General features: G+C 37.8%; 3 protein-coding genes across 3 annotated transcripts in view; 1 reads left to right on the top strand and 2 right to left on the bottom strand.

Annotated features, from left to right (window-relative positions):
- LOC307137289 (olfactomedin-like protein 2A) overlaps positions 1-19,415 on the bottom strand; it is a 40,240-nt gene extending 20,825 nt beyond the window's left edge. Inside the window, exons 1-3 of the mRNA XM_079834866.1 lie at positions 19,308-19,415; positions 7,461-7,721; positions 1,102-1,209 (exon numbers count right to left, since the gene is read on the bottom strand). Coding sequence (XP_079690992.1) covers positions 1,102-1,209; positions 7,461-7,721; positions 19,308-19,376 — 438 coding nt within the window. The 5' untranslated portion in view covers positions 19,377-19,415. The remainder of the gene's footprint in view (positions 1-1,101; positions 1,210-7,460; positions 7,722-19,307) is intronic.
- Positions 1-27,115, bottom strand: part of LOC307137479 (uncharacterized protein) — an 890,992-nt gene that overhangs the window by 578,765 nt on the left and 285,112 nt on the right. The gene's annotated exons all lie outside the window — the stretch shown is intronic.
- Positions 21,385-27,115, top strand: part of nr6a1b (nuclear receptor subfamily 6, group A, member 1b) — a 48,693-nt gene continuing 42,962 nt past the window's right edge. Inside the window, exon 1 of the mRNA XM_079835146.1 lies at positions 21,385-21,584. Within this exon, the coding sequence (XP_079691272.1) occupies positions 21,521-21,584 (64 nt within the window). The 5' untranslated portion in view covers positions 21,385-21,520. The remainder of the gene's footprint in view (positions 21,585-27,115) is intronic.

Raw genomic sequence — 27,115 nt, 5'->3', positions numbered from 1 at the left:
GGGAACCTTTTTTAGTGCTATATAGCACCAATTTTGGTGCTTCAGTGGTTCTTCAGCGGTTCTTCAGAGGTGCTATATAGCACCTTAGTCAAAGAACCGGTGAAGAACCTCTGAAGAACCGCTGAAGAACCTCTGAAGAACCGCTGAAGAACCTCTGAAGAACCGCTGAAGAACCACTGAAGCACCAAAATTGGTGCTATATAGCACTAAAAAAGGTTCCCCTATGATTACGAGCCAAGGACCATTTTTGGTGCAATATAGAACCTTTTTTTTTTTAGAGTGTAGTCTTATATTATCTTATGTTCACCAAGGCTGCATTTATTTGATCAAAAATACAGTAAAAATTCTAATATTGTGAAATATTATTACATTTAAAATAACTGTTCAGTTTTAATATATTAAGAAAAAAATCCTGAATTTAGCATCATTACTTAAGTGTCACATGATCTTTCAGAAATCATTGCTGCTCATTTTTGTTTTTCAGTGGTACATTTCTGTAAATGAATAAAAGAACAGCATTTATTTTAAATAATATAAATCTTTCCCAACATTATGAATCTTTACTTTGACATTTGATTAATTTAATGCATCCTTGCTGAATAAATGTATTCATTAATTTCTTTCAAAAATCATACTGACCCCAAACTTTAGTACTGGTACTATGTGTGATTAAATTAAAAAAAAATATATAATTAAATTAGAAAAATGCAAACTAAAAGCATTTTCACTAGTGGTCTCAGGCTATATAAGTAAGGTATTTGATAATGACCCGCAGTGTACATGCAGTAAATGTATTGCGGTGCTGATTTCTAGCCAAGCTTTACCCGATAATGAGCAAAATTTAATTGGAAATAAAAACAGAGTAAATAAGTGTGACTATTACATGACTGTGGTTTTCATCCTTTGGTCATTTCCTCTCTCTGTCACACTCTTTCACACACACATTATTTTCCCATCCCTCAAGCCAAAGCGGAGCGGTATAACGGTTAATAACTTTAGCCATAGAGGGTAGCCACAGAATGTCCAGTTAAACCCAGCCACGGCTCATTAATGTCCACATGTGCATGTTCACACGCACACGGCCAGTGTAATCACACTCACCTCTTCCAGGTTGTTCATTTGAGACACCACCTTGTTGATGTACGAGTGAACTTTAAGAAGGTCCATACTGAAGAGAGTTCCTTCCAGAAGGTCCACCATGGACTGCAACTGCACACAAAGAATCAGGTGACTTTCAAAAAGGGGAGAAAGACTTTTGGAGGTTCACAAAGCAGCGGCTTGGGTTTCATTTTCAATCTGCAGTCATTTTTGACAGTTTGTCGTGTCAATGATTGACAATAACGATTAACATACTTTGGTCAACCAGCGTCACAAGAAAAATCATGCTGGTCCACTGGCCAAACCTAATGGAAGCTTGATTTTTTTGGGAAAAAAAGAAAGAAAGGTGATTTCGAGTTAGTTTCTCAGAATTGTGTGATATAAACTCACAATTGTGATTCATAAAGTCGGAATTGCAAGACTTTATATACAGACTTTTTAACTCACAGAATTAACTTTTTTTCCCTCCGAATTGCGAAGTTTATATCTTGCAATTCGGACTTTATTCACAATTTAATTAGACCGATCTGCCTGCGATTTGAATTTGCCCTGCAGATCAGGCTGGAAACCTGTACATATTTCTATCCTGCTTCTGTTACAAATTTGCGGGGACCAATCACAAACCGGCTTATCCACCTTGCGCGATACTGGCGTGTTTAACACGATGATGGATAGAGAAGCAATGGATCATTGGTCTGATTGGTTGAAGGACTATCCAATTGCATACAGAGTCATTTGAACTATGCCCGTTGATCATGCCTCTTGTGGTCTGATTGGTTGAAGGACTATCCAATTGCGTACAAAGTCATTTGAACTATGCCCGTTGATCACGCCTCTTGTGGTGTGATTGGTTGAAGGACTATCTAATTGCATACAGTCCTTTGAACAATCCCCTTTGATCACGCCTCTTGTGGTCTGATTGGTTGAAGGACTATCCAATTGCGAACAGAGTCATTTGAACTATGTCCACTGATCATGCCTCTTGTGGTCTGATTGGTTGAAGGACTATCCAATTGCGTAAAGAGTCATTTGAACTATGCCCGTTGATCACGCCTCTTGTGATCTGATTGGTTGAAGGACTATCCAATTGCAAACAGAGTCATTTGAACTATGCCCGTTGATCACGCCTCTTGTGGTGTGATTGGTTGAAGGACTATCCAATTGCGTAAAGAGTCATTTGAAATATGCCCGTTGATCACGCCTCTTGTGGTCTGATTGGTTGAAGGACTATCCAATTGCGAACAGAGTCATTTGAACCATGCCCGTTGATCATGCCTCGTGGTCTGATTGGTTAAAGGACTATCCAATTGCGTACGGAGTCATTTGAACTATGCCTGTTGATCACGCCTCTTTTGGTCTGATTGGTTGAAGGACTATCCAATTGTGTTCAGAGTCATTTGAACTATACCCGTTGATCATGACTCTTGTGGTCTGATTGGTTGAAGGACTTTCCAATTGCGTACTGAGTCATTTGAACTATGCCCATCGATCACGCTTCTTGTGGTCTGATTGGTTCAAGGACTATCCAATTGCGAACAGAGTCATTTGAACTATGCCCGTTGATCACGCCTCTTGTGGTCTGATTGGTTGAAGGACTATCCATTGCGAACAGAGTCATTTGAACTATGCCCGTTGATCACGCCTCTTGTGATGTGATTGGTTGAAGGACTATCTAATTGCGTACAGTCCTTTCAACAATCCCCTTGGATCACGCCTCTTGTGGTCTGATTGGTTGAAGGACTATCCATTTGCGAACAGAGTCATTTGAACTATGCCCGTTGATCACGCCTCTTGTGGCCTGATTGGTTAAAGGACTATCCAATTGCGTACAGAGTCATTTGAACTATGCCTGTTGATCACGCCTCTTGTGGTCTGATTGGTTAAAGGACTATCCAATTGTGTACAGTCATTTGAACTATACCCGTTGATCACGCCTCTTGTGGTCTGATTGTTTGAAGGACTATCCAATTGCATACTGTGTCATTTGAACTATGCCCGTTGTTCACGCCTCTTGTGGTCTGATTGTTTGAAGGACTATCCAATTGCATACTGTGTCATTTGAACTATGCCCGTTGTTCACGCCTCTTGTGCAGTAGAAAATACAGAGCAGACTCCCCAGACCAATGTTCAATCTTAAAAAATTGAGCTTGGTCTGGTGATAGCCAGACAACAATTTTATCGCAATTGTGACTTTTATCTTATATATTGCAATTCTCTGAAAAAAATTGTTGCTAGAGATAAACTAGCAATTCGGACATTTTTCTCACACTTGTGAGTTTATGCCTCCCAATTCGGACTTTATAACTTTTATTTGTGAGTTTATATCTCGCAATTCTGCCTTTATAACTCGCAATTGTGAAAAACGAAGAATTTTGAGATAAAAAGCCACAATTACCTCTAATATTTTTTATTCCGTGGGGGAAACAAGCTTCTATAAAAACTAGCTATGATTTAAGACAGACTGGAGTAATGTTTTCATCATGACAGTGAATTCCTCATATGCTTATTGTTGACGCGTGCTGCAGAAAGTTCAGTTGTGTAACAGCTTAACTGTCGTGGTGATTTATAGCTTCATGCGGCATCAACAGATATGAAGAAACTGCAGCGAGGTTAAAATAGAGCCACATGTTTGGAGCTAAACAGCACAAGATCAGCAAATGTTTGAGGTGGAAAAATTAAAACCATTGTGCTTAACTACTGACTAAAGGCTGCTGAATGATTTTGCGGCCTTTAGCAGAGCTGTAGTCAGGCTTGCAATGATCTCAAGTACCCACCACCCACTCCCCAGAACTTGCTTTCAACTTAGGGAGTCCCACCATACACCGCCAAGTCATGTGTCCTGTAGTAATATAACCCTGGACTGTTCAACAGGATTGTCATGTGGCTGGCGCTCTCTCTCTCTCTCTCTCTCTCTCTCTCTCTCTCTCTCTCTCTCTCTCTGTGTGTTTGTGTGTGTGTGTGTGTGTGTGTGGAGATATGGACTGGAACGCTCAGACAGATGGACAAAGGAGAAGAAAAGACGGAAAGAGTGAACCAGACAGGACTGGGTGCGGAGGAAAGAGGACAGGTGCTATAAAACACACTTGCGAACACGTGTGCTACATACATGCCCAGAATGTGCTGTTAACCTCAAAAACAGCACTTCCGTTCCTACTTCTTTTAAAGTTATGTCACAGTTGTGCATTAGTCATGTTTTTAGTAGGATATCAGTAACATCCAAACACATTATTGCATTGCAGTAGATAAAATACAAACTAAAATACAAACAGGTTGAAGTTATAGACTGAGCATCATGAATGCTGAATTACAGTTGTAGACCAATAATATAATGTTTAAATGAGTGTAATTTATAGCCTGGATCTATAACTTAAATGTAAAAGTACAATTTTAGGCTATCGTTAAACATTTACCACGTTTTTATTAAATTAAAACTAACTGTAGTACCTTATATTTTGTGCGGGTAAATATAGTACTAAATCGTCATATTCATTTGCATTTATAGTTATAGTTTGTAAAAGTGTAAAAAGGCTACTATTTTTCACTTTTTTACCATTTTAAAATAGTTTTTTAAAGACTTATAAGTTACAGCAAAAGTCTTAAAAAAGAAAAAATATAGGGCGGGACTTGATTTTGTGCACTGGAAATTGATTGGATTGATTGGATGGTTGTGGTTTGCTATTGGTGGATCTCATGTGAGTGACAGGTTGTCCCGCCCTCACGCCAGTAAACACATCAGCAGAGAAGAGAAGAGATGTCGCTCAAGAGGGGAAGTTACTTTAATTAAAGATTACAAACATTATATATAATGATGTGTATGGATGCACAATTTATAGTAAATGCTGTAATATTTCATAAAAAAATAAGAGTAGACTATTTTGATTTCATGTTGACTTTAATCAGTCCTTTTGTCTAATTCTGTAAAATATCTCATTACAAAACACCAAGTGCAAATAGCATGCCTTGTTGGCAAGAGCTATTCTCACTAGCTCCACCTAACAATGCCTGTTTGGGAAAAACCTAATTTAAAAAAAATAACAGGCATATTTCAATGTTTTCAGTGGTGTAGTCAGTAAAGCATAAAGCTTTAAGTTTGAGATTTTGACGCGATCGACCCGGGTTCAAATCCGCCTTTTACCGAGCTCGCTCTTCTCCCTTTTCCCATCACATATCACATCGAAAAGGCATTTAATTTGAATAAAAAATAAGAAAATGTTCTAAAATTGGAAATAAAGTGCCTAACGAAATGTTTAATTATAATAAAAGCATTTATTGGGAAGGGGTAGGGGTAGGGGTAGGTCTATAGGGAGGGCTTTTATTGTCCCTTTAAGGCGGCATCCATTTAATAATTTAATAAATAATAAATATAATATAATATATATAATATAATATAATAATTTAGGCTTCGTTCACACTTGACGTCATTTTTGAAGCTGCCAGCGTCTGTTTTACATTATAATCCTATGGAGTAAACCGTGTTTTCAAAAAAGTAATGAGCGCTTTTTTAAACGCCAACGAGCCGGGGGGTGAAAACCTATTGAATTTGAAAATCAAGGTAAATTGTACTTAATTTGTCTTCCGGGAAACACATAAGTATCTTCTGTTGTTTCTGAAGGGCAGTACTAAATGAAAAAATATATATATTTAAACAAAATAAGAAAAAATTGGACATCTTCATCCTGTTCAAAAGTTTTCACTTTGAATCCTTTTTAATAGTTGTGTTTGAGTCCCTCAGTTGTCCTCAGTGTGAAAAGATGGATCTTAAAATCGTACAGTCATTGCTGGAGAGGGTTCAAAAATATGAAAAAGATGCTGGAAAGCTGAAGCATGTGCAGGACCTGGAGGATTTTTCTGAAGAACATTGGGTAGTTTAACTGCTCAGGACAAACAAGGGACTCATGAACAACCATCACAAAACAAAAAAAACAGCCGTGGATCATCCAGGTAACGACACACAGCACTGAGAATCAATGGTTCATAAACTTTTGATCGGGGTCATTTGAATAAATTCAGCATTTAGTTGGTCTTGTGGACTATATGTAAAAAAAAAAAAATTGATGTAAAATATCTTATTCAGGACAGTACTATAAAAAATAACATGCATTTTGTATGATCCCTCTTATTTAGTTATTCCCATTTTCACAGATTCTGCAAGCAGTTCACATACTTTTTCATGCCACTGTATATATATTTTAGTCTAAACGGCAGATAAAATATTCAAATAGGCGCTCTCTTTGTAAATAAACCACAGATTTGAGCTTTAAACAAGTACATTATCGCCTGAAAAAAATTCTTAGAACTACATTTCGTCACACATTAATAACAGTAGTATTTTTAAATTTTGCAGAGTTCTCATCAAGATATTTTGTATCTCTGCACCACACAGCACTCTTGTTGCAGCTGTTGTTATAGCAACAAAAGACGCCCTCGGCTGCTATTTTGATCCAAATGCCAGCTTTTCTTTTTTACTAAAAGAGTGCTCTTGTCAACTTTTTCTTGTCAAAAAGACGTCAAGTGTGAACACAGCCTTACATGTTATTATTGCATTCTGTTAATGTACAACAATACTGAGGTGCAAATAGTATGTATCTGTCAAAATAAAGTATGAATAGCATCTAATTACTATTTACACATATTGCAAAGACAAACTACTTTTACATGGAGTAAATATAATATATCATTATTTCACTAAGTAAATAGCATCTACAGCTATTTGCACTTAGTGTAAATATCATCTATTGCCAAGAAAATATGTTATTTTCACTTCTAGTTGCTATTTACACTCGGTATAAATAGCACTTATCACTATTTGCACTTAGTGTAAATAGCAATTATCGCTAAGAAAATATGCTATTTTCACTTAAATAGCCGCTGCCGATACATATATATATATATATATATATATATATATATATATTAGGGCTGTCAGAAGATTAATCGCGATTAATCGCATCCAAAATAAAAGTTTTTGTTTACATAATATATGTGTGTGTACTCTGTTAATTATTATTTATATATAAATACACACACAAGCATGTATATATTTAAGAAAAAAATATTATTTTTATATATAAAACATTTATATTTATATATATTATAGATTATATAAATGTATATACAGTATATACATGCAAATATTTCTTAAATATATACATGAATGTGTGTGTATTTTATATATAAATAATAATTAACAGAGTACACACACATATATTATGTAAACACATATTATTATTTTTGATATATATAATATTAATTAATATATTATTCATGCTTAAACTATGGTTATCATGCTAGAACTCTGGCAAAGGGATATGGGATATGTTTTAAGGGATGTGTTTTAAAAGTAAAGAGTGAATCAGGTCTACCTTGAGCAGCTCTGGCGCCTGTTTCTTGAGTTTTTCCATCTTCCATTCGTTCTCGCAGGGGTTGAGAGATGAGGGCGGAGCCGTGCAGGAGCATTTACAGTCGGCACCGGAACTCACCGTCTCCACCGTGTAAAAATCTTCCACACGCACACTTCCTGTCCGCAAGCGAGCGCATGCGTCCCGGGTCAAAGGCCGCATGATGCACTTACAGCGGCAGTCGGATCCCTCTGATGTCATGCGGACTTGTTCCTCCCCGAAGATCTGAAAAGGAAATGGATAAAAAGTCATGGAAATTACATTGTGTGCTGTGACCCAATGACCTACTTCAGTGTCATTTCTGTCAACTTGCAAAACAATGTTCACTTTAGTTCTTTTTAGAGACATGCAACAATCCAAATGCCTTTATTTGAATAAAGGTCAATCTCAAGCCAGCCTGAGACTTGAGTTTATTGATCAGTGCTGAGACTCAAGCTGTTTTCCTGATCCTGACATCAGATATGAACGTTTGAGGTCAAAAGGTCACCAATGCCACACGACAGAATTCAGCCACATGTGCCACAGTGACCTATTTGACCTTCCCTCCTTCCTAGCGCCACGTGTCCATCATTACTCAATTGCTAAAATGTCATTAGTGTCAAGTCATATGGCGAACTTACTTTTGCTGTTAATCGTATAAAGACAAATCCAAAAACACAGAATCGTTTCTGTACCTCTTAACTTCAACAGACCAGTCCAAAATCAACGAATCAATGTTAACACGTGTAAATCGGTCACATGAGCTGTAAAATACACCATCTTTAGGGTTACAGAGTTACCGTTCGTCTGTCTTCTGGACGGTTATTGTCAATGGACTGAGTGGAAAGCAAGCAGATGGTTTCAAATGAGTGACCTTTGACCTCTGAGAGCAGAAAACCGCATCATATAGATTGTGTCCTTATTCAGATCAGATCACTATGCAGGTGTGTGTGTGTGTGTGTGTGTGTGTGTGTGTGTGTGTGTGTGTGTGTGTGTGTGTGTGTGTGTGTGTGTGTGTGTGTGTGTGTGTGTTTGTGAGAGAGAAGATTTAACATCTTGGATTACTTATATCCTCTTCAGCAATTCTGAGACCTTCTCAAAAAACAAATGGAAACACAAATCATCAAAGCTTGCCAACTTTGGTCATTTCAAGCGTGAGAAAGATCGTATTGCTTGATCCGCGTGTCTGATAATGTTTGTGCGAAGGGCATGTGGGTGAATGGTGTGTGATTTATGAGCTCACTTTCTGTTCAAACATGTTTTTCTTCTATTGCCCCACACTTCTATATATCTTTGTATCTTTCTGAGGGATCAGTTCATTGACATGCATGACGATTTATCTACAATATAATCCCTTTGCCAATGTCATGTCACTGTGGATGTGCGGTCACCCTTTCCCAGCTATTATTTGGCATGTTTAGGACAGCAACCGAAGTCTCCAAACAAACAGAGGGCAAGTGTCAGCTGTGTTGTGCTAAAATAAGCCAATCCACTCTGATTTCCACAGCAGGGATGAATTTCTTCCACTGAGATACTGGCAGCATGACAAATCCCAAGGAATGAATAGCTATATTGAGTTGAACAGATAGAACTGCTGCATATTGTAGCATCATTGTCATTTACACCACATATTAACCATGCTGACAGCAAAATAAAAGTATGATAAAAGAGCCTAGTTTCAAATCGGTTCTTTGTCTTTCCACACCCAAAGCACCAGCTCTGAACCAGGAAAAGTGGTTCTTAAGTAGCACCAAATAATTGCTGTTCTAAAAGTAAGAACCGCTTGCGTCAGGGGCTGGGGGCGGGGTTACCGTGACCAACAAGATGAACACAAACTTGTGACCGCCATTTTTGAAATAGCAGATAATGGAGCCAATAGCTGCTGCTTGTTTGTAATGTCCGTCTATACAAATCATGGCGAGCTGCACAAATGCATTGGATTTGCTGTGTTTTGATGCCGATGTAGGATCGCAAAGCCATGTGCATCAATAGTAACGCAACGTTCGCCATTGTTGATGGAAGGCTTGTTCGAGATGCATCGGCGCTGTGCAGACCGATCGCCGTATGACAACGAGTACAACGAGAGCATACGACTCCTTATGCTTTTGATTCACTCATGCTGTATTTTGATATCATATGCTGATCGTCTGCGCAGCGCTGATGCATCTCGAACAAGCCTGGTGTGTTTGTGTTTCCCGCTGCCTCGCTAGCGTTGCTGAGAAAGATGAGACGTATACAGTGACGTAAAACCTGGCTCTGTGGTGGCTCTCTAGCCCGTGGAAAGGCAAACCGGTTCTTAGAAGGCTCGTCAGTCGAACCAACTCCGAACTGGCACTAGCACTGGCTCTGAACTAGCACCCGGTTCATTCTGGTGGAAAAGGGGTAATATAGTGAAGCTGCAGAGGCTGAAAACACCACGAGTGCCACGTGTGTGGGGGGGGGAAATGAGACACGCAGAACATGCAGAGAATTACATTTTTGAGAAAACTATTGCTGTAAAACTAGATATATTTACCTGAGAGAAGGTTTTAAGACATAATCTTGGTAAGATTCTGTAATGTATACATTATTTCCCACTGACAGATTATCCACTTGTTTTAAGCATAAACCATAGACTGTAAAAAAATATGGACGTAGTGTCCGTGACGTCACCCATAGGATTCTGAAGAGCAGTTCTGAAGCCTCTGAGGCCCTGTCCCTAAACCCTCGCGGTATTCCTACGAGTCGGCACTTTCATGACGTAACGCCGCTTTGACTGTCGGGAAGAAGTCTGCTGCAGAGTTCACATCAGTGCGGGCTCGGCAAAAGTGTGCATCACGGGTGCAAATCGTCCGCAAAGGGGGCGCTCGCAAGCACCCTTCTGAGATCTAAAATGACAAATCGGACACCCTACGGTCTTGTGGACTTATTGGACATGCGCACTCGGCAGCCATTGTAAGTCCACAAGACCGAAAGTGCATATGAAGTGTGCCATTTGGGACAGGGCCAAAGTCGGCCGTTGCCATCTTGGCAGCGCGTCACGTAATGGATAATGTACATCTGCTGTTTATTCTGCGATAACAACCGGCTGGATGTACATTAGCCCGCTTATTTACTTGAGACAAGTAGCCGTGTAATTAGACATATTGTCTTGAGTTCAAATATTTTATTAGCTCTTACGCAAAGCTTCCGCGAAGAAAAACAGTTCCAAACTGCTTTAAGCCTTTATCCATTGCTGAAAAGATTTGTTTTTACCATATATGTTGAAATTAATGCTGAAGTCTTCCATTATAAACCCGTGGTGGTAGTCATTGTACCCGGATGAATGGTGTGTTATTATGCCTTAATTATGCAGAACTTTAAGGCTTTATATAATGTAAATGAATTAGTTACAACCCCCCCTCACAATTCACCCTTTGCTGGGAGTTTGATTGACAGGCGATCTGACCAATCATAATCCGCCATTCGCCGAATCCGCCATTTTTTGTCCGACAAAGCAGTAAAGAGAGTTTGTAGATTAACGTCGGTGGACTTGAACTTGTAAAACGGTGTGTACTGACGTCTTTCCGCGGTTGAAACAACATTACTTCTGAAGTTCATTCATGTTTATTTGTTACCATAAATGAACTAGAAGGAAGAGATGATCGGTTCATGATCAGCTTTAACTGAGGCGCTACAGCTATCTGTCACCACACATTAAAGAGATACAAAACGGTATTTGTTGTTTACATTTCTTTAAAAAATGACAAAATGTTAGAGTTGAGACTTTGTTTCATATTAAAAGTAACCTGCTCTGTCCTGTCTGTCATTATCCTCTTTGCTCTGCGATCAGTGCGATGTGTTTTTTACTGCGTGACTCGTGAGAATATGATGAGTGTGGTGGTGTGATAGCGCGGCTTGTTGGACATAGCAACAGTAACTAAAGGGGGCGGGTCTTTGCGAACGGTCGATTGTCATGTAGGGCAAAATTAGCCGTATAGACCAAAACCACAATTTGTACCAGGCTGTAAACAATGTTTTTTTTCTGCTGTAAAGTTGGACATTTTAACATGGGGCTCAATGAGATTCTGCTCCCTTCTGGAGCCTGTCCCTAGTGGCCAGTCGATGAATTGCAGTTTAAGTCCCTTCCGTATTGGCTTCAAGAAAAACTGGGGGAGGTTGCCGCTTGGCATAAACCACCTGAATACAATTTTTTTTGCTATGTACACTACCATTCAACAGTTTGGGAGTTTCGAAAAGCATCTCTTATGCTCACCAAATCTGCATTTATTTAATCAAAGATACAGTAGTAATATTGGGAAATATTATTGCAAAATTTAAAATAACTTTTATATTTGAATATATTGTAAAATGTAATCAAAGCTGAATTTTCAGCATCATTACTCAAGTCTTCAGTGTCACATGATCCTTCAGAAATCGCTCTAATATGCTGATTTGCTGCTGAAGAAACATTCGTTTTTATTACCAATGAACAGAAACCGTGATACATTTTCCAGGATTCTTTAATGAACAGAAAGTTCAAACCAACCGCTTTAACATTACAAATGTCTTTACTGTCACTTTTGATTGATTTAATGTGTCCATGCTGAATAAAAATATAAATTTTGTTCTTGCAGACCTCAAACCTTTGTCTAATCTGTCCATCTCTCCTTGTTGCCAGTATCAACTCTGACTGTAACCACCAAGCACAGGTGCAGAATGATGATCAACACTGATCAACAGAGCCAAACAGTCTGTGCTTCAAACCCCGTGTAGCACAAATACAGTCCTTACAAAGATAAACGCACAAACTCTGATTCACACAGCAGCTGACATAACAACTGTGAGAACTCTATGTAAACTATGAGAAATGTAAACTTCATGAGGAGAGGCCAGATCAAATTGGAAGGACATGACATGAGTAATCCTCCTTATAGGTCAAATCCCATGTAATCCCATGAGAGGAACCCGACTGGCTTTTTGTCCTTCCACTTTCAACTCAGATAATTAGTAATTTAGCTACATATCAATCTTTGAGGCACTGCCAGGAACAAAGAAAAAAACAGAAGCTTGTGAATTTTTCTCTCAGGACCACCACCATCCATCACTATTTCACACAGTCTTGCTCTTCTCACTCCTACCCCTCCTCTATCACCCCTTGGCACTTTTTAAATTGAACTTAGTTTTTTTAAAGGCCCACTCAAGTGCCTTTAAACACGCAGCATTATTCAATGTGTTGACGTAATATCCACTGAAACAGAAAGACAGGGTGGGTCATATCGAAATGCTCCTCCCCTTTTTTAAAATAGCCAATAGCGTTTCGTTTATATCACAGCTCAGCCAGAGGCGTTGAGCTTGTTTAACCCGCAGTTTCCTCCTCATCTCTAACCGTTTCTCGTCCTAATTTCCAACATATCGCTTTAAAATACAGCAGAATTCAAATGGGTCTGATTTTGTGGTCTGTGCCGACTCGCGCATATGATCCGCTCTGCACTATCGCGTCTCTGGCCTGTAAAAGACTCTAAAATTACTATAAAATCAAATCCATATGTCTAACCAAGATGTGTTCCAAATTTGAAGTTGATATCACAAAAATTAAAGTTCGCATGTGATATTGTTGAAGCGCTATACCAAAAAAACCCACTGGGTGTCATCCCCATTCCATGATTTTTTTGAATGCATTCTCCTGTATCCAAATATTCAACCCGATCTCACGGCAATTCGTACATATTTTACGAGGTGGCTAATTCGTACATATTTGACGAGTTGCCAAGAGTTGACAAATTCTTATGAATTTGTACGAATTACCTACCTAAACCCCGCCCCTAAACCTACCCGTCACTGGGGTTTAGACAAAACGCACAAATTCGTATGAGTGAGGTCGTACAAATTCGTACGAATTAGCCACCTCGTAAAATATGTACGAATTGGTCGTGAGATAGCGTTGGAATATCACTTATAACAACAACAAAAAAACAGTCACCAAATATGGTACCTTGAGACTCAGACCTTTCCGACGAAATGTATTTTGTCAAGATTAGAAAAGGTCTAATAAATGTTGATATATGAAACCTGACACTGTCCACTAGGGGAGGAGCCCGCTAGAAGAATTTAGAGTACCGTTTCCATGGTAATGCAACGTCCGATTTCAAAACGGTTTTCACAGGATTCATTCATCAAGTTTGTAAGCTTTTAAATGATACCTAATTTATGATGATTACCAAAATAATAGGATATGAAAAAAGGCAATTAGCGCCAAGCATCCCACCGGTGGGACGGTGACATGTAAGGGGTTTTTGAATGCTTATATCTTCTAAATACAAATTTTGCCATTGTTTTGGAGCACACTACCATATAGATAACCTTAAGACTAACATATTCTCAATTGAAAACATATTTACACTGTCTGAATCGTTTCCTATTGCATATATAGTGTGCTATGTGCCGTTCGCCATGTAGAAAATAGTAAATGTGTGAACAACTGACCGTTTTCAGACGCAGTTCAGGGTCTATTTATAAAGCAGGGGGCGGGACTTCAGATTCTAGAGCGCATTTGATTGGACAGAAGATTTGATGAGAAGGTGAAGTCTGCGATGATGTCATCAAAATCTGTGATTTGTTTTAATGGAAGTGAGAGTCTGTAAGTTTTGAATGCTTATATCTCCTAAATGCAAATTTTGTCATTGTTTTGAAACACACCAGCTTATTCATAACCTTAAGGCTAAGATAATCATACTAAAAGCTAAAAAACTTTATTTTGATTTCAGTGGGCCTTTAAACTTGTGAGAAAATGAGATGCACGTGACAGCGCTTCAGATCCGCGTCATGTTCGGCAGCGGCCAATCTTAAAGTGACAGCAGCACTGATGATGCCTGTCATTAATGTTCATCAAGGAACAACGGGAACAGAGAAAATGGTAGCTTTAATGATGATTAATCTATATTTAATTTATTATTTATGCAGTTAAGAAAGGTGTTTGATAACTATTAAATTTCTGTATATGTCTAACAGAGAAGGCCACAGGTAAATCTAACATTTATTTATTATTTATTATCGTTTATATAAAGATTGTTTTAAGTTCACTTAAATTAAAAGTTTTTTTTTTTAAAGCCTAATAAATGTTGAAATTGGTCGCTTTCATTTATACTGTAATGTAACGTCATTAATGTTTCATAGAGACATTAGTATCAGTGATACTGGCCTTCATTCATAAAAAGATGCCATTACAACAAATATTTAAAATATGCTGTCTTTAAATTGTTTATACATTAATTTGGAGAGTAACTGAAATTAATACAATATCAAAATATAAAAAACTACAAAAATATACAAAACTTGCGATTAATCAAAATTTGATTAATTAGTAAAAAAAATGTAATCGATTCCCAGCACTAATATATAGTTTTTTCCTCTGTCTGAAAATGTTAAAATCAAGCTTTTTTAGGACAATGAATAAAACAAGAAAACAATCCTACAAAAGTGAGGATTGGGGCCCTGTCCTCCTCTCCAGTGAGCCGTGACCTGTGATAAGTGCGGCTCTTGATGCGTCTTGACGTCTCAGTGTCGTTTTCTCATGTGTGGTTTTATTCATGGTAAATCAACCGTTTTAGCCGAAGTGACTTTAGCTGTGCACACATCAGCCTTTCATCTGTCCGGCACAGCTGGAGGGCTCAAAATAAGCTTCGAATGAAGTGGTAAACACTTCTCGTTAGGTGCAATGTGAACGTTCGGGGTCAAAAACGTTGAAGATGTCACCATGAAATATTTGCAGTATGGAGTGGAGACTATAATGGAAGGATAATGGAAATCTATATGATGGATTACAAAGCAGCTGTCTTTTTTTCAGATGTCTCTCCACTTTTTCCCTATATGTTACTCAAATCCATGATTTAAGATGCTCAGGTTTGCTCCTGGAGAGATACCTTCTGAGTTCAACTATAATCAAACACACCTGCGCCTCAAGGTCTTATGGTTTATCTGAAAATAACAAGCATCTTTAGGGAAAACGCATATTGAACAATTCTCTCAATCTTCACTCTTTAAAATAAAGGTTCTTTATTGGCATTGATGATTCAATGAAGAACTTGCAACATCCACAGAACCTTTCCATTGGACAAAGCGTTCTTTATAGTGGGAAATGGTTCTTTAGATGAATAAAATGGGTTCTTGTAAAAACTTTTCACAAAAAGGTTCTTTGGAGAACCCAAAATAGACCTTCTATGGCATTTTGTGGAAAAAAATAAAGGTTCTGAAAGGATGTTTAAGAGTGTACACTCTTAAAATTAAAGGTTCTTTGGTGGGGTGTTTGGTTCCATGAAGAACCGTAAATATCCAAACAACCCTTCCATTGCACAAAAGGTTCTTTATGGCGTAGAAAGGTTCTTTAGACTATAAAATGGTTAGAAAAAAATTGTTATTTAAAGAACCTTTCCCAAAATGGATCTCCAGGGAACCAAAAATGGTTCTTCCATGGCATCGCCGTGAAAACCCCTTTTTGGTTCTTTCTGGAACATTTATTTTTAAGAGTGTAGACAGAAATTTAATGAAATAAAGAGCAAATTGTCTTTTCCTTTTAAGATTTTTCTCCTGAGGACAAAAAAATTGCTCATAATCCTATGTCTCATCTAGAGTTAGAGTAAAGATCTCTATGTCTCAAAGTGCACTCAGATTTGCCAAGACAACAATATCAAAGATTTCAATATGGACTCTTACATTTGCTGAGCTATGAACACTTTAACCCTTAAATGCATGAATGTTTCACCAATCATTATTACATATTCGGGTCTTTAGTGACCCGGATCTATATCTAACACGGATGGATCTCTACCTGTCACGATAATATAAAACTCTCCTGATATTAGAGTAACAATTACAGAAGAATAAAATAAAGCATATTATACCATCATCACTGTCCTCACCAGAGCTCATTTCCCAGTACATTCAGCATCTGCCTCATATTCGCCATCTCAAACATAATACTAAAATTTTCAGCATCTTCAAAATCAATATTTTAGATCGCTGACAGCTTCTTCACCAGATCCACCATCAAGTGACAGTGACAGTAATATTAGATTGCGTTCAGCACGTGATCCGCAGTAAATCGCTGAGCCATTTCAAGTTTTGCAGATGATACTTCCTATTCTTTTGTTTTCTGCCTGCGGTAACAATGAGTGAAACGTCACTTTATCATTATCGGACATTGTGTATCAGACAAGGTGAATTGCACTTATTCAGTCCTCATAGATTCAATTATCGTTGTGCAGAAAAAATAGACTTGCACTGTTACACACCTCGGGTCGTTAGTGACACTATACCATTTTTACAAAAAAAATTTATGGGAAAACAGGCATTCTTTTATAATTGTATTTTTTTTTTTTCTTGTTATGTTGTTTAAAATGAATTGATTGAGGAATACTAAAAAGGCTGATGGCTAACTTGAATGAATGAAAAAATGAATGAGGGTGAGGGTAGTGAATGATCTCCCGGGTCACTAAAGACCCGAGGTATGCGTTTAAGGGTTAATTGCTCCATACAATCATAGGAATTTCGGTAGAAACATCAGACAAAATTGATATGAAATGAAATGCAAATGATGGAAGATTAGAAGTTTTTTTAAAGGTCCCATGGCATGAAATTTTCATTTTATGAGGTTTTTTAACATTAATATGAGTTCCCCTAGCCTGTATATGGTCCCCAAGTGTCTAGAAATGTTGATAGGTGTAAACCGAGTTCTGGCTGTCCTGCTCTGCCTTTGAGAAAATGAGAGCTCAGACGAGCCGATCTGGAATCTTCCCTGTTATGTCGTCATACGGGGAATGGTTACCTCCCCTTCCTCTGCTTTGCCCGCTCAGAGAATTTGGAGAAAATGGATTCCGTTTATCAGTCGCGATGTCAGCACAGGCTTTACAAGCAGACTTTTACCATATTGATTCGACAGCACCGCCACAAACAGTGAGTAAAAGTGTTAATTAATGCCTGATCTGTGATCAGTGATTTCTGATGTGTAGCTAATCATTCAAGTTCACACAGACTTTCTTTCTAAATCGTTTAATACTGTCATTCCCGCCGCTGGCCGTCTTGATGCCCTAAGAGTAATGCATTAGTGAATCAAGCCAGTGACTAAAACAATCAACTTCACATCGTTTCTGTTAGTAGCATGAAACAAATCTGTTATTTAAATTTTGATTAGACACGAATAGCGATCAAATAATGCTCTCTTTATAATGCTCGGATCTGTCAATCACACGTCGCGAGTGTATCTGCACACTTGTCCAAACTGCTGTTATAATGAATGACGCTGTTATGCTGCACAACGAGGCTCTTACTGTATTCATGTCGATTGTGAAAGCATTTTGTGAGAGAAATAGCACTGCATTCATGCGATCAACAAACTGCATTTGTACTCAATGCTCATCACTGCAGCTTTTCATGTGATGGGAAAAGATCTAAAAATAATGCTTGACAGCTGTAATGGTAAAACAAACGTAGTAAAAGTATTCGAGAGGGGTTCCACATGTTACAAAGTTCGTAGAATAAGGAGGAAGACGACAGGTCACGTGACTGGGACTCGTGTTTATTCAGAACTCTCAGATACAAACAAAATAAACTCGCGCTCAACAACTCAGTACAATAAAACTTTCCTCAGCAATCTTCCTCCATCTTTCTGGTCCACATGCAGCCCATCTCTCTCTCTCTCTGGCAGTGCGTGCAGACCTCACTAAACCACGCCCCCTCCGCCACATAATCTAATACTCATTTCAAATGCAAAGATGTCAGCCAATCACAACAGTGGGCGTTTTCACTGAAGTCTCACATCAGACACACCCCTTGAAATAGAGCATTCAAGCCAGAGGGCTGATATCAGTATAGAAAAAAATGCTTTTTATTTCTAAATTATGACATTTTATGATGTAAAATTCATACTAACAATATAAGTACATCTCAGGAAACATTATAAAATAATAATACAAATCCACACCATGGGACCTTTAAGGTCTATATTGGAAACAAAATTAAATCAAATATTTTCTATACAGTTAGTTTAATGCTTGATTTTAGAGAGTTTTTATACTATCTTCTTCTTCTTCTTTTTTTTTAAACAGACAAAACAGTGTTGATACAACTGGAGGAACACTTTGCAAAAACTTCTGTAAATCCCTGTTAGAACTGCTGTTTTTGAAAAGGTGTCTGGAGGTGTGGCGATCTGAAGAACTCCAAATGATGTCTCTTTTCATTTGAACAATAAGGCTAATGCGTTATGAATGTAAAAACCTCTGAGCAATCAAATATTCTTCTGTGCAGGTGCATTAGATTAGAACAACACAGCAGAAACGTTCAGGAGCAGGATTGAGCACCTGTGATTTTGTTATGATATTTTTCCAATCATGAACCCAAGACCTTTGAACTCGAGTCAGCGGTGCTTGCGTTACGCACGGTGTGTGTGTCCTCTGCCCTGCTGAAGAGTTTAATCCCAGACCTTTCAACGTGCCCACCCGTGCGAATAATCAATGTAACTATATATAAAAACACCAAATCCCACTGAACTGAATCTGCTTTTATCTCCACTATCATGCCATTTCATTTCCAACTGAGAAAGTTATATTCAACACTGTCATGCATGAGTCCCATTTTAGTCAAATGTATATTTTTAAAACATTTTGTATGCAACTGAGTAAAATAAATAGTATTCTTTATATTGTTTAGATGCTTTGGAATAATTAAAGCATAGTTATATTTAGTAATACAATGAGTGAATAAAACATTTATTTTTGCATGTTCTGGAATTACACAGTTCTGAAATAATATCCTAACAAGCTTTTTAATAAATGCACATAAATGCAAAACTCATTCTCAAACTTTGAAATACGTTCTTACCTTGTTCTGAGATGATACATGACTGCACATCATAAGTAAACAAGCCACGAGCTCCACAATCCTCCACATCTCGCCGGTGTATGAAGCTCATCTGTGTGAATGTGTGAGATGTGCGCTGATGCGACTGCAGACCCATCATCATCATCATCACCATCACCCTCTCTTTCTCTCTCTCTCTCTCTCTCTCTCTCTCTCTCTCTCTCTCTCTCTCTCTCTCTCTCTCTCTCTCTCAACGCCTCCACCTACTGGACGTCCAAATCCATAGAAAAAAATGGTACGTAATGTAAATATGAATAAGTTATTTGCATGTTAATATGGCAATTTATGGTAAATTATGATTAAAAACATACTTTAAAATATATGTAATCATACAGCATCCAAATATCATAGCCTACATATGTATTATTACTATGGTAACACTTTACATTAGTCAACATGGACTACTTTAGTTAATATGAACTAGGAAATGAACAATACTTCTACAGCATATATTAATCTTAGTTAATGTTAATTTCGACATTAACTAATACATTATAGAAATCAAAAGTTGTATTTGTTAACATTAGTTAATGCACTGTGGACTAACATGAACAAACATTACCAAATATGAATAAATACTGTAACAAAAGTTTTGCTCATCGTTAGTTAATAGGCTACATTAACTGATGTTAACGAATGAGACCTTATTGTGAAGTGTCTACTATAGTAATATGCCTAATAATATCCAACAATGAACACACAACCATCACGGGAGAATTATGTCATCTTCAGATCTCAAATCATGTGTTTTTGATAACAATCAAAAAGGTGGTCATTACAATTACAAACGAATGATTACAATTACATTAACAATTACATAAAAAAAGTATTTGTTTTGCTAATGTTCATTTTATAGCTTGCATTCGTTTTATCCTTTTTTTGTGTGCATATTTTGACAGTTAATGTTCATAATTAATTACCTTGACACAAACGTTTCTTCACAGCTTCTTCAATATAGCTTAAATAATAAACAAGAGGAAATGGGTACTTTATACAATAATATCACACCTGCTGTTATTGGCTCTCGTTGTCTTTTTACCTTTTAAAGGTAAAACCATTTAATTGACCTTTAAACCTTAAAGTAAAGGTCATTTAAAAGTGAGAAAAGTTCGGTTTGAAGTCAGACCATATTGTGGTCCTCTTGGTTTGACGTCAGACCTTTTTCAAACCTCAATGACAGATGCACTGATGTAAATGACCACTGGGCGGCACCAGAGGACAATGAAACTGTTGGATGACAGCGAGACGCGTCATTGGATTGACTGGTTTCTGTGCTTCCCTCATAAACTTCATTTCTAAGTTCAGAATGTTTCAAATCTTACTCTATAGAGTCCAATGGCTGTCCTGTCCTATCTATCTATCTATCTATCTATCTATCTATCTATCTATCTATCTATCTATCTATCTATCTATCTATCTATCTATCTATCTATCTATCTATCTATCTATCTATCTATCTGTCTATCTGTCTATCTGTCTATCTGTCTGTCTGTCTGTCTGTCTGTCTGTCTGTCTGTCTGTCTGTCTGTCTGTCTGTCTATCAGTTATCTATCTATTAGGGATGCAACAATACAGTTAGTCCACGGTTCAATACCTCGGTTTTTAACCATGGTTTTCGGTTCGGTTCGGTTCTGATGGCTTGTCACATCAGTGTTTTTTGCTATTCTATTATTAGGCGACAGGAACAGCAAGAGGTTTATATCTGTCTGTCTGTCTGTCTGTCTGTCTGTCTGTATGCTATCTATCTATCTATCTATCTATCTATCTATCTATCTATCTATCTATCTATCTATCTATCTATCTATCTATCTATCTATCTATCTATCTATCTATCTATCTATCTGTCTGTCTGTCTGTCTGTCTGTCTGTCTGTCTGTCTGTCTGTCTGTCTGTCTGTCTGTCTGTCTATCTATCTATCTATCTATCTATCTATCTATCTATCTATCTATCTATCTATCTATCTATCTATCTATCTATCTATCTATCTATCAGATGAACTGCGACTCCCAGATGGCAACTCGGGGGCGTGTCGTCACGTGACCCAAGCAAGGTGTTTTCACGCTGACACGAGCTCTTGACATGAGCGCGCGGAGAGCAGAGGGCTCGCAGAGGTCAGAGCTCAGAGTGCAGGCGGACCGCAGAGAGACACGCTCGCTCAGTTCATCTACAGGAGGATGGAGGTGGAGAACCGACCCAACGGATTTGACTTCTCCAAACGGGACAAATTACTGAGCAGCGGTGAGTTTCTGGTGCCCGTGCACAGTTATTCAGTCTTGCATGTCAATTAATGTGTTTCAAATGCAGTTCTGAATCTTATATTTAATGCGTGAGGTCAAAATTAAGGCAAGTAGACTCTATAATTAACTTTAACAGGTTTAATATAGCTAGTGTATTTTAGAGCATTCTCAATGCAACTTTCCAAAATGTTAATGCAATCTGTAGTGTTACTATCCCTTGTAGCCTATGGGGTAAAATGTGTGTGTAATGTGATGAATGGACTTATAGAGCTGGAGTTTGGGGACAGTGAGGTCTTTTAAAGCGCTGCTGAGGAATGTTTTTATATGCACGTCCGCGAGGAATCGTAAAAGATGAACTTTTGAACTTGAGCGAATCACCCTCGAGCGCCACAAAAATACGTCAATGACAACAAACAACCAGCTGTAACATTTTTAATCAGTGGCGTTTCTGAAAAAAATTCCGTGTAGGCAAAATAACATTAATGTCTAATGCTGTTTTGTGTGGGAAAAAAAGTGAAAGTTGAATATCTTTGCTGTATTTACTACTAAAGCCCATATGGTTATTATGGGAATCGGTGTTCCTGATATCATTGGAAAGATGTCACTGCATTTTCATGATTGGGGGCACCAATGTAATAATTGAATAATAACAATAAAACAGTTATTTTATTACTAATTTAATTTTATTCAAGGGCCTGCGTTCGAATGCAAAAACAATGTGAAGTTAGTGCAGAAAGTGTATGAATCTTAAATTTTTTACTGCTATGTAATTATTCACTGGTAGAGCAGGCTCATGTCCTGACCCTGTGGGTAGGGAGTGACTGATGTTAGCATAAATTATGCTACAATTATTTATGAATAATGTGTCACTACATTTATTGGGTAAGGGTTAAAAAAAAGTATACTTTTTATACTTTAATTCTAGGTTTTTTTTGCACCATGCAATATTTCAGTCAGTCAGGTTGATTCAGTCATACTAAATAATATTTTCTGACTTATTTAAAATCAGTTCATTTAGATATTACCACACAGAACACACGTAGGTGACTTTTTACAGTATAAAATGTACATTTGATAAGCTGATGAAGAATGGCTTTATATTTAGAAATTGTGTAAAACTCAAATACTACAATGTTTTTACTTTGATCATTGTGGTTCTTTATGTGAGCATTCGCTACACTAATATTGTAATTGAGTGTATTAATTTGCTATATTCTTTCTAGAAATCACAAACATTTCAAGCAATGAATGAGGTTATTAGGTAATTTTCTGAATAAAAAATGCTGGGTCAAAAACAATCCAAGTTGGGTTTAAAATGGACTAACCCAGCAATTGGGTTGTTTTTACACAGCTATTCGGTCGTTTTAACCCAGCGGTTGTGTTAAATGTTTGTTTAAAACAACCCAATTGCTTTGTTAAAACAACCCAATTGCTGGGTTAGTCCATTTTCAACCCAACTTGGGTTGTTTTTTAGAGTGATAGCTGCGTCCCAAATTATGCACTCTACAATGCACGTATACATTATGTACTTATGGTTATTTTATTGTTCAACATTGAAGTCTGATAGCCCCCAAACTTCTTAACTACGTACACTCTGGGTTGTTGGGTTGTTACACTCAATGCTGGGTTAAAAATAACCCAAGTTGGGTTTAAAATGGACTAACTCAGCAATTGGGTTGTTTTAACCCAGTGATTAGGTTGTTTTAACCCAGCAATTTGGTTGTTTTAAGCAAACATTTAACCCAACCGCTGGGTTAAAACAACCCAATTGCTGGGGTAGTCCATTTTCAACCCAACTTGGGTTATTTTTAACCCAGCATTTTTTAAAGTGTAATTAAAGCTTAATTTTTTTCTTCGGTTATTTAAGTGCATCATCCGGCTATTTTTTAGTGTGTACTTTTTCTATTTGGAATTTTCAGTGTGGACACACTATTCACACTATTAATACTACAAAATGTCATAAAATGACCAGCTTGTTTTTAGCAAACACAAAGGTTGTCAGGACTTCCCAGCTTTTACAGCTGCGTTTCCCGCATCTGTTTGGCACAGATATACACACACACACACACACACACACACACACACACACACACACCACACACACACACACACACACACACACACACACACACACACACACACACAGCTCAACTGTGAACAACACAAACGCATACGGACTAAACATGATGCCAATTTTTTAGCAAACTGAAACTCCTCGTTTCAACAGTTACATTAAGTCTAGATGATCAGCGTTGCTATAGCAACACTGGATTGGTCACTGCACATACCAGAATAAAACTGTATAGTCAACAGCCTTGACCTTTCACTTCTGAGTGACCTTTCTCCTCTCACTGACCTTACAGAGTGGAACAAGAGAGGAGGGAGAAGCCAACATGTATGTGTATTATATGCAACATTTTCACTACAGAGTAAGAAGTATTTCTAACATTTTTCGTGATTTTATAAAGCTTTTATAATTCAAAAACAACACAAGATTGCTCAGATAAATTTACATTTACATTTAGCAGACACTTTTATCCAAAGCGACTGGATAAAAGCTAGTTGCACAATTAGGTAAAAGAGAGTTTGAGTGTTGTGTGTGTGTGTGTGTGTATGTGTGGTTCAAGTATTTATTTACTATGTTATGGGGACAAAATCCACAAGGATGATAATACCAGAATTTTTTGGTCCTCATGAGGAAAACAGCTTATAAATCATAGTAAATTATGTTTTTTGAAAATGTAAAAATGCAGGAAGTTTTGTGTGATGGGTAGGTTAAGAGGTAGTGTTAGTGTAGAGGGGGATAGAAGATACAGTTTGTACAGTATAACAATGCCTGTTGAAAGTCCCCAACGTGTGTGTGTGTGTGTGTGTGTGTGTGTGTGTGTGTGTGTGTGTGTGTGTGTTTGATTTGAGATTTAGTCTTTAAGATTGGTAGCCCTTCCCCCACAAATAAACAAACACACAAACACACATCATAAACACCATAGAAGATAAACTTCCTGTCCACCCACCCACACAGGGATCATAAAACCCCCCTTGTGCTGGCCATTCCATGACCTCTTGTTTTGACCCCCCCTTGTTGCCATAGAAACTTTGACGGACAAGTCGAACAGGTAGATTCATTCTGCCCCATGAGAGTTGTTGTTTTTATTCCTTTTGCAATATTATGTTCGACTTTATTGCATTTTAATGGTGTTGTATCTGTTTTCTATACATTTTAGGTTGAATTTCTATCGATAACGTAATATAAAAATCCTAATAAGATGTTCAGTGTAACATTTTCTCTTCATAGTTTGAATAATATCTTATTTTGAATCTCTTATAACACCAGTAATAAGCAATTAAGTGCAGAGTCTTTTATCTATTAATTCTATTAAGTAAAGCAAGATTTTTACATCTGTGGGTAGTGGGTAATGGGAAAATGTGGGTAGTTGCGCCTGTACAAAAGTCACTATCATGATGTTCTGCACTCTTAAAAATAAAGTTCCAAATGGGGGTTTTCACAGCGATGCCATAGAAGAACCAGTTTTGGTTCCTAAAGAACCTTTCAGCGAAACTGTCTTAAAAGAACAATGTTTTTTAAAGAACATTTTAAAATCTAACAAACCATTTTCCACTATAAAGAACCTTTTGTTCAATGTAAAGGTTCCATGAATGTTAAAGGTTCTTCATGGATCCATTGAGTAGTTTCTTTCTTGGCCAAGTCAAACGAGCCTTAGTCTTTATGATATTTTGGTATCTAGATATGTCTCGGGTCATGCTTTCAATGTTTCGAATGCTTTCGAACATTCTGTCATTAATTACTCACCCTCGTGTCATTAATTACTCATCTCGTTCCAAACCTGTAAGACTTTCGTTCATCTTCAGAACACAAATGAAGATCTTTTTGATGAAATCTGAGAGCTTTCTGTCCCTCCATTGATAGTCTAGGCAACTACCACTGTAACGCTTCAAAAAGTTCATAGATATAGTAAACCAATCCATATGAATTGAGTGGTTTAGTCCAAATTTTCCTAAGGGACACGATCGCTTTATTTGATGAAAAGATTGAATTTAGACATTTATTCACATTTAAAACGAACATAAACAGGAGCTCACCTTTACATGCTTGAGAACAAACCTTATTGTTTTTTCCTAAAGCTCAAACGTGATGCATAACATGAGAATGAACCTTATTGGTTCTTGAGGAAGCTCAAACATGATGCATAACACAAGAATGAACCTCATTGGTTCTTGAGGAAGCTCAAACGTGATGCATAACACAAGAATGAACCTCATTGGTTCTTGCAGAAGCTCAAACGTGCTGTGTAACATAAGAATGAACCTCATTGGAAGCTCAAACGTGCTGCGTAACGTTCTTGAGGAAGCTCAAACGTGCTGCGTAACACGAGAATGAACCTCATTGGTTCTTGCAGAAGCTCAAACGTGCTGCGTAACACGAGAATGAACCTCATTGGTTCTTGAGGAAGCTCAAACGTGATGCATAACACAAGAATTAACCTCATTGGTTCTTGCAGAAGCTCAAACGTGCTGTGTAACATAAGAATGAACCTCATTGGAAGCTCAAACGTGCTGCGTAACGTTCTTGAGGAAGCTCAAACGTGCTGCGTAACACGAGAATGAACCTCATTGGTTCTTGAAGAAGCTCAAACGTGCTGCGTAACACCAGAATGAACCTCATTGGTTCTTGAAGAAGCTCAAACGTGCTGCGTAACATGAGAATGAACCTCATTGGTTCTTGAGGAAGCTCAAACGTGCTGCTTAACATGAGAATGAACCTCATTGGTTCTTGCAGAAGCTCAAACGTGCTGCATAACATGAGAATGAACCTCATTGGTTCTTGAGGAAGCTCAAACGTGCTGCTTAACATGAGAATGAACCTCATTGGTTCTTGAGGAAGCTCAAACGTGCTGCGTAACACGAGAATGAACCTCATTGGTTCTTGAAGAAGCTCAAACGTGCTGCGTAACACAATAAATATACCTAATTGGTTCTTGCAGAAGCTCAAACGTGCTGCGTAACACAAGAATTAATCTCATTGATTCTTGTGGAAGCTCAAACGTGCTGCGTAACACAAGAATGAATCTCATTGGTTCTTGTGGAAGCTCAAACGTGCTGCGTAACACAAGAATTAATCTCATTGATTCTTGTGGAAGCTCAAACGTGCTGCGTAACACAAGAATGAACCTCATTGGTTCTTGAGGAAGCTCAAACGTGCTGCGTAACACGAGAATGAACCTCATTGGTTCTTGAAGAAGCTCAAACGTGCTGCGTAACACAATAAATATACCTAATTGGTTCTTGCAGAAGCTCAAACGTGCTGCGTAACACAAGAATGAATCTCATTGGTTCTTGTGGAAGCTCAAACGTGCTGCGTAACACAAGAATGAATCTCATTGGTTCTTGTGGAAGCTCAAACGTGCTGCTTAACACAAGAATGAACCTCATTGGTTCTTGTGGAAGCTCAAACGTGCTGCGTAACACAAGAATGAACCTCATTGGTTCTTGAAGAAGCTCAAACGTGCTGCG

Source organism: Gobio gobio (genome assembly GCF_949357685.1).
Source record: "Gobio gobio genome assembly, chromosome: 14".
Classification (NCBI taxonomy): domain Eukaryota; kingdom Metazoa; phylum Chordata; class Actinopteri; order Cypriniformes; family Gobionidae; genus Gobio; species Gobio gobio.
Note: the sequence above shows the minus strand (reverse complement) of the source record. Positions and strands in the feature narration are given on the sequence as shown.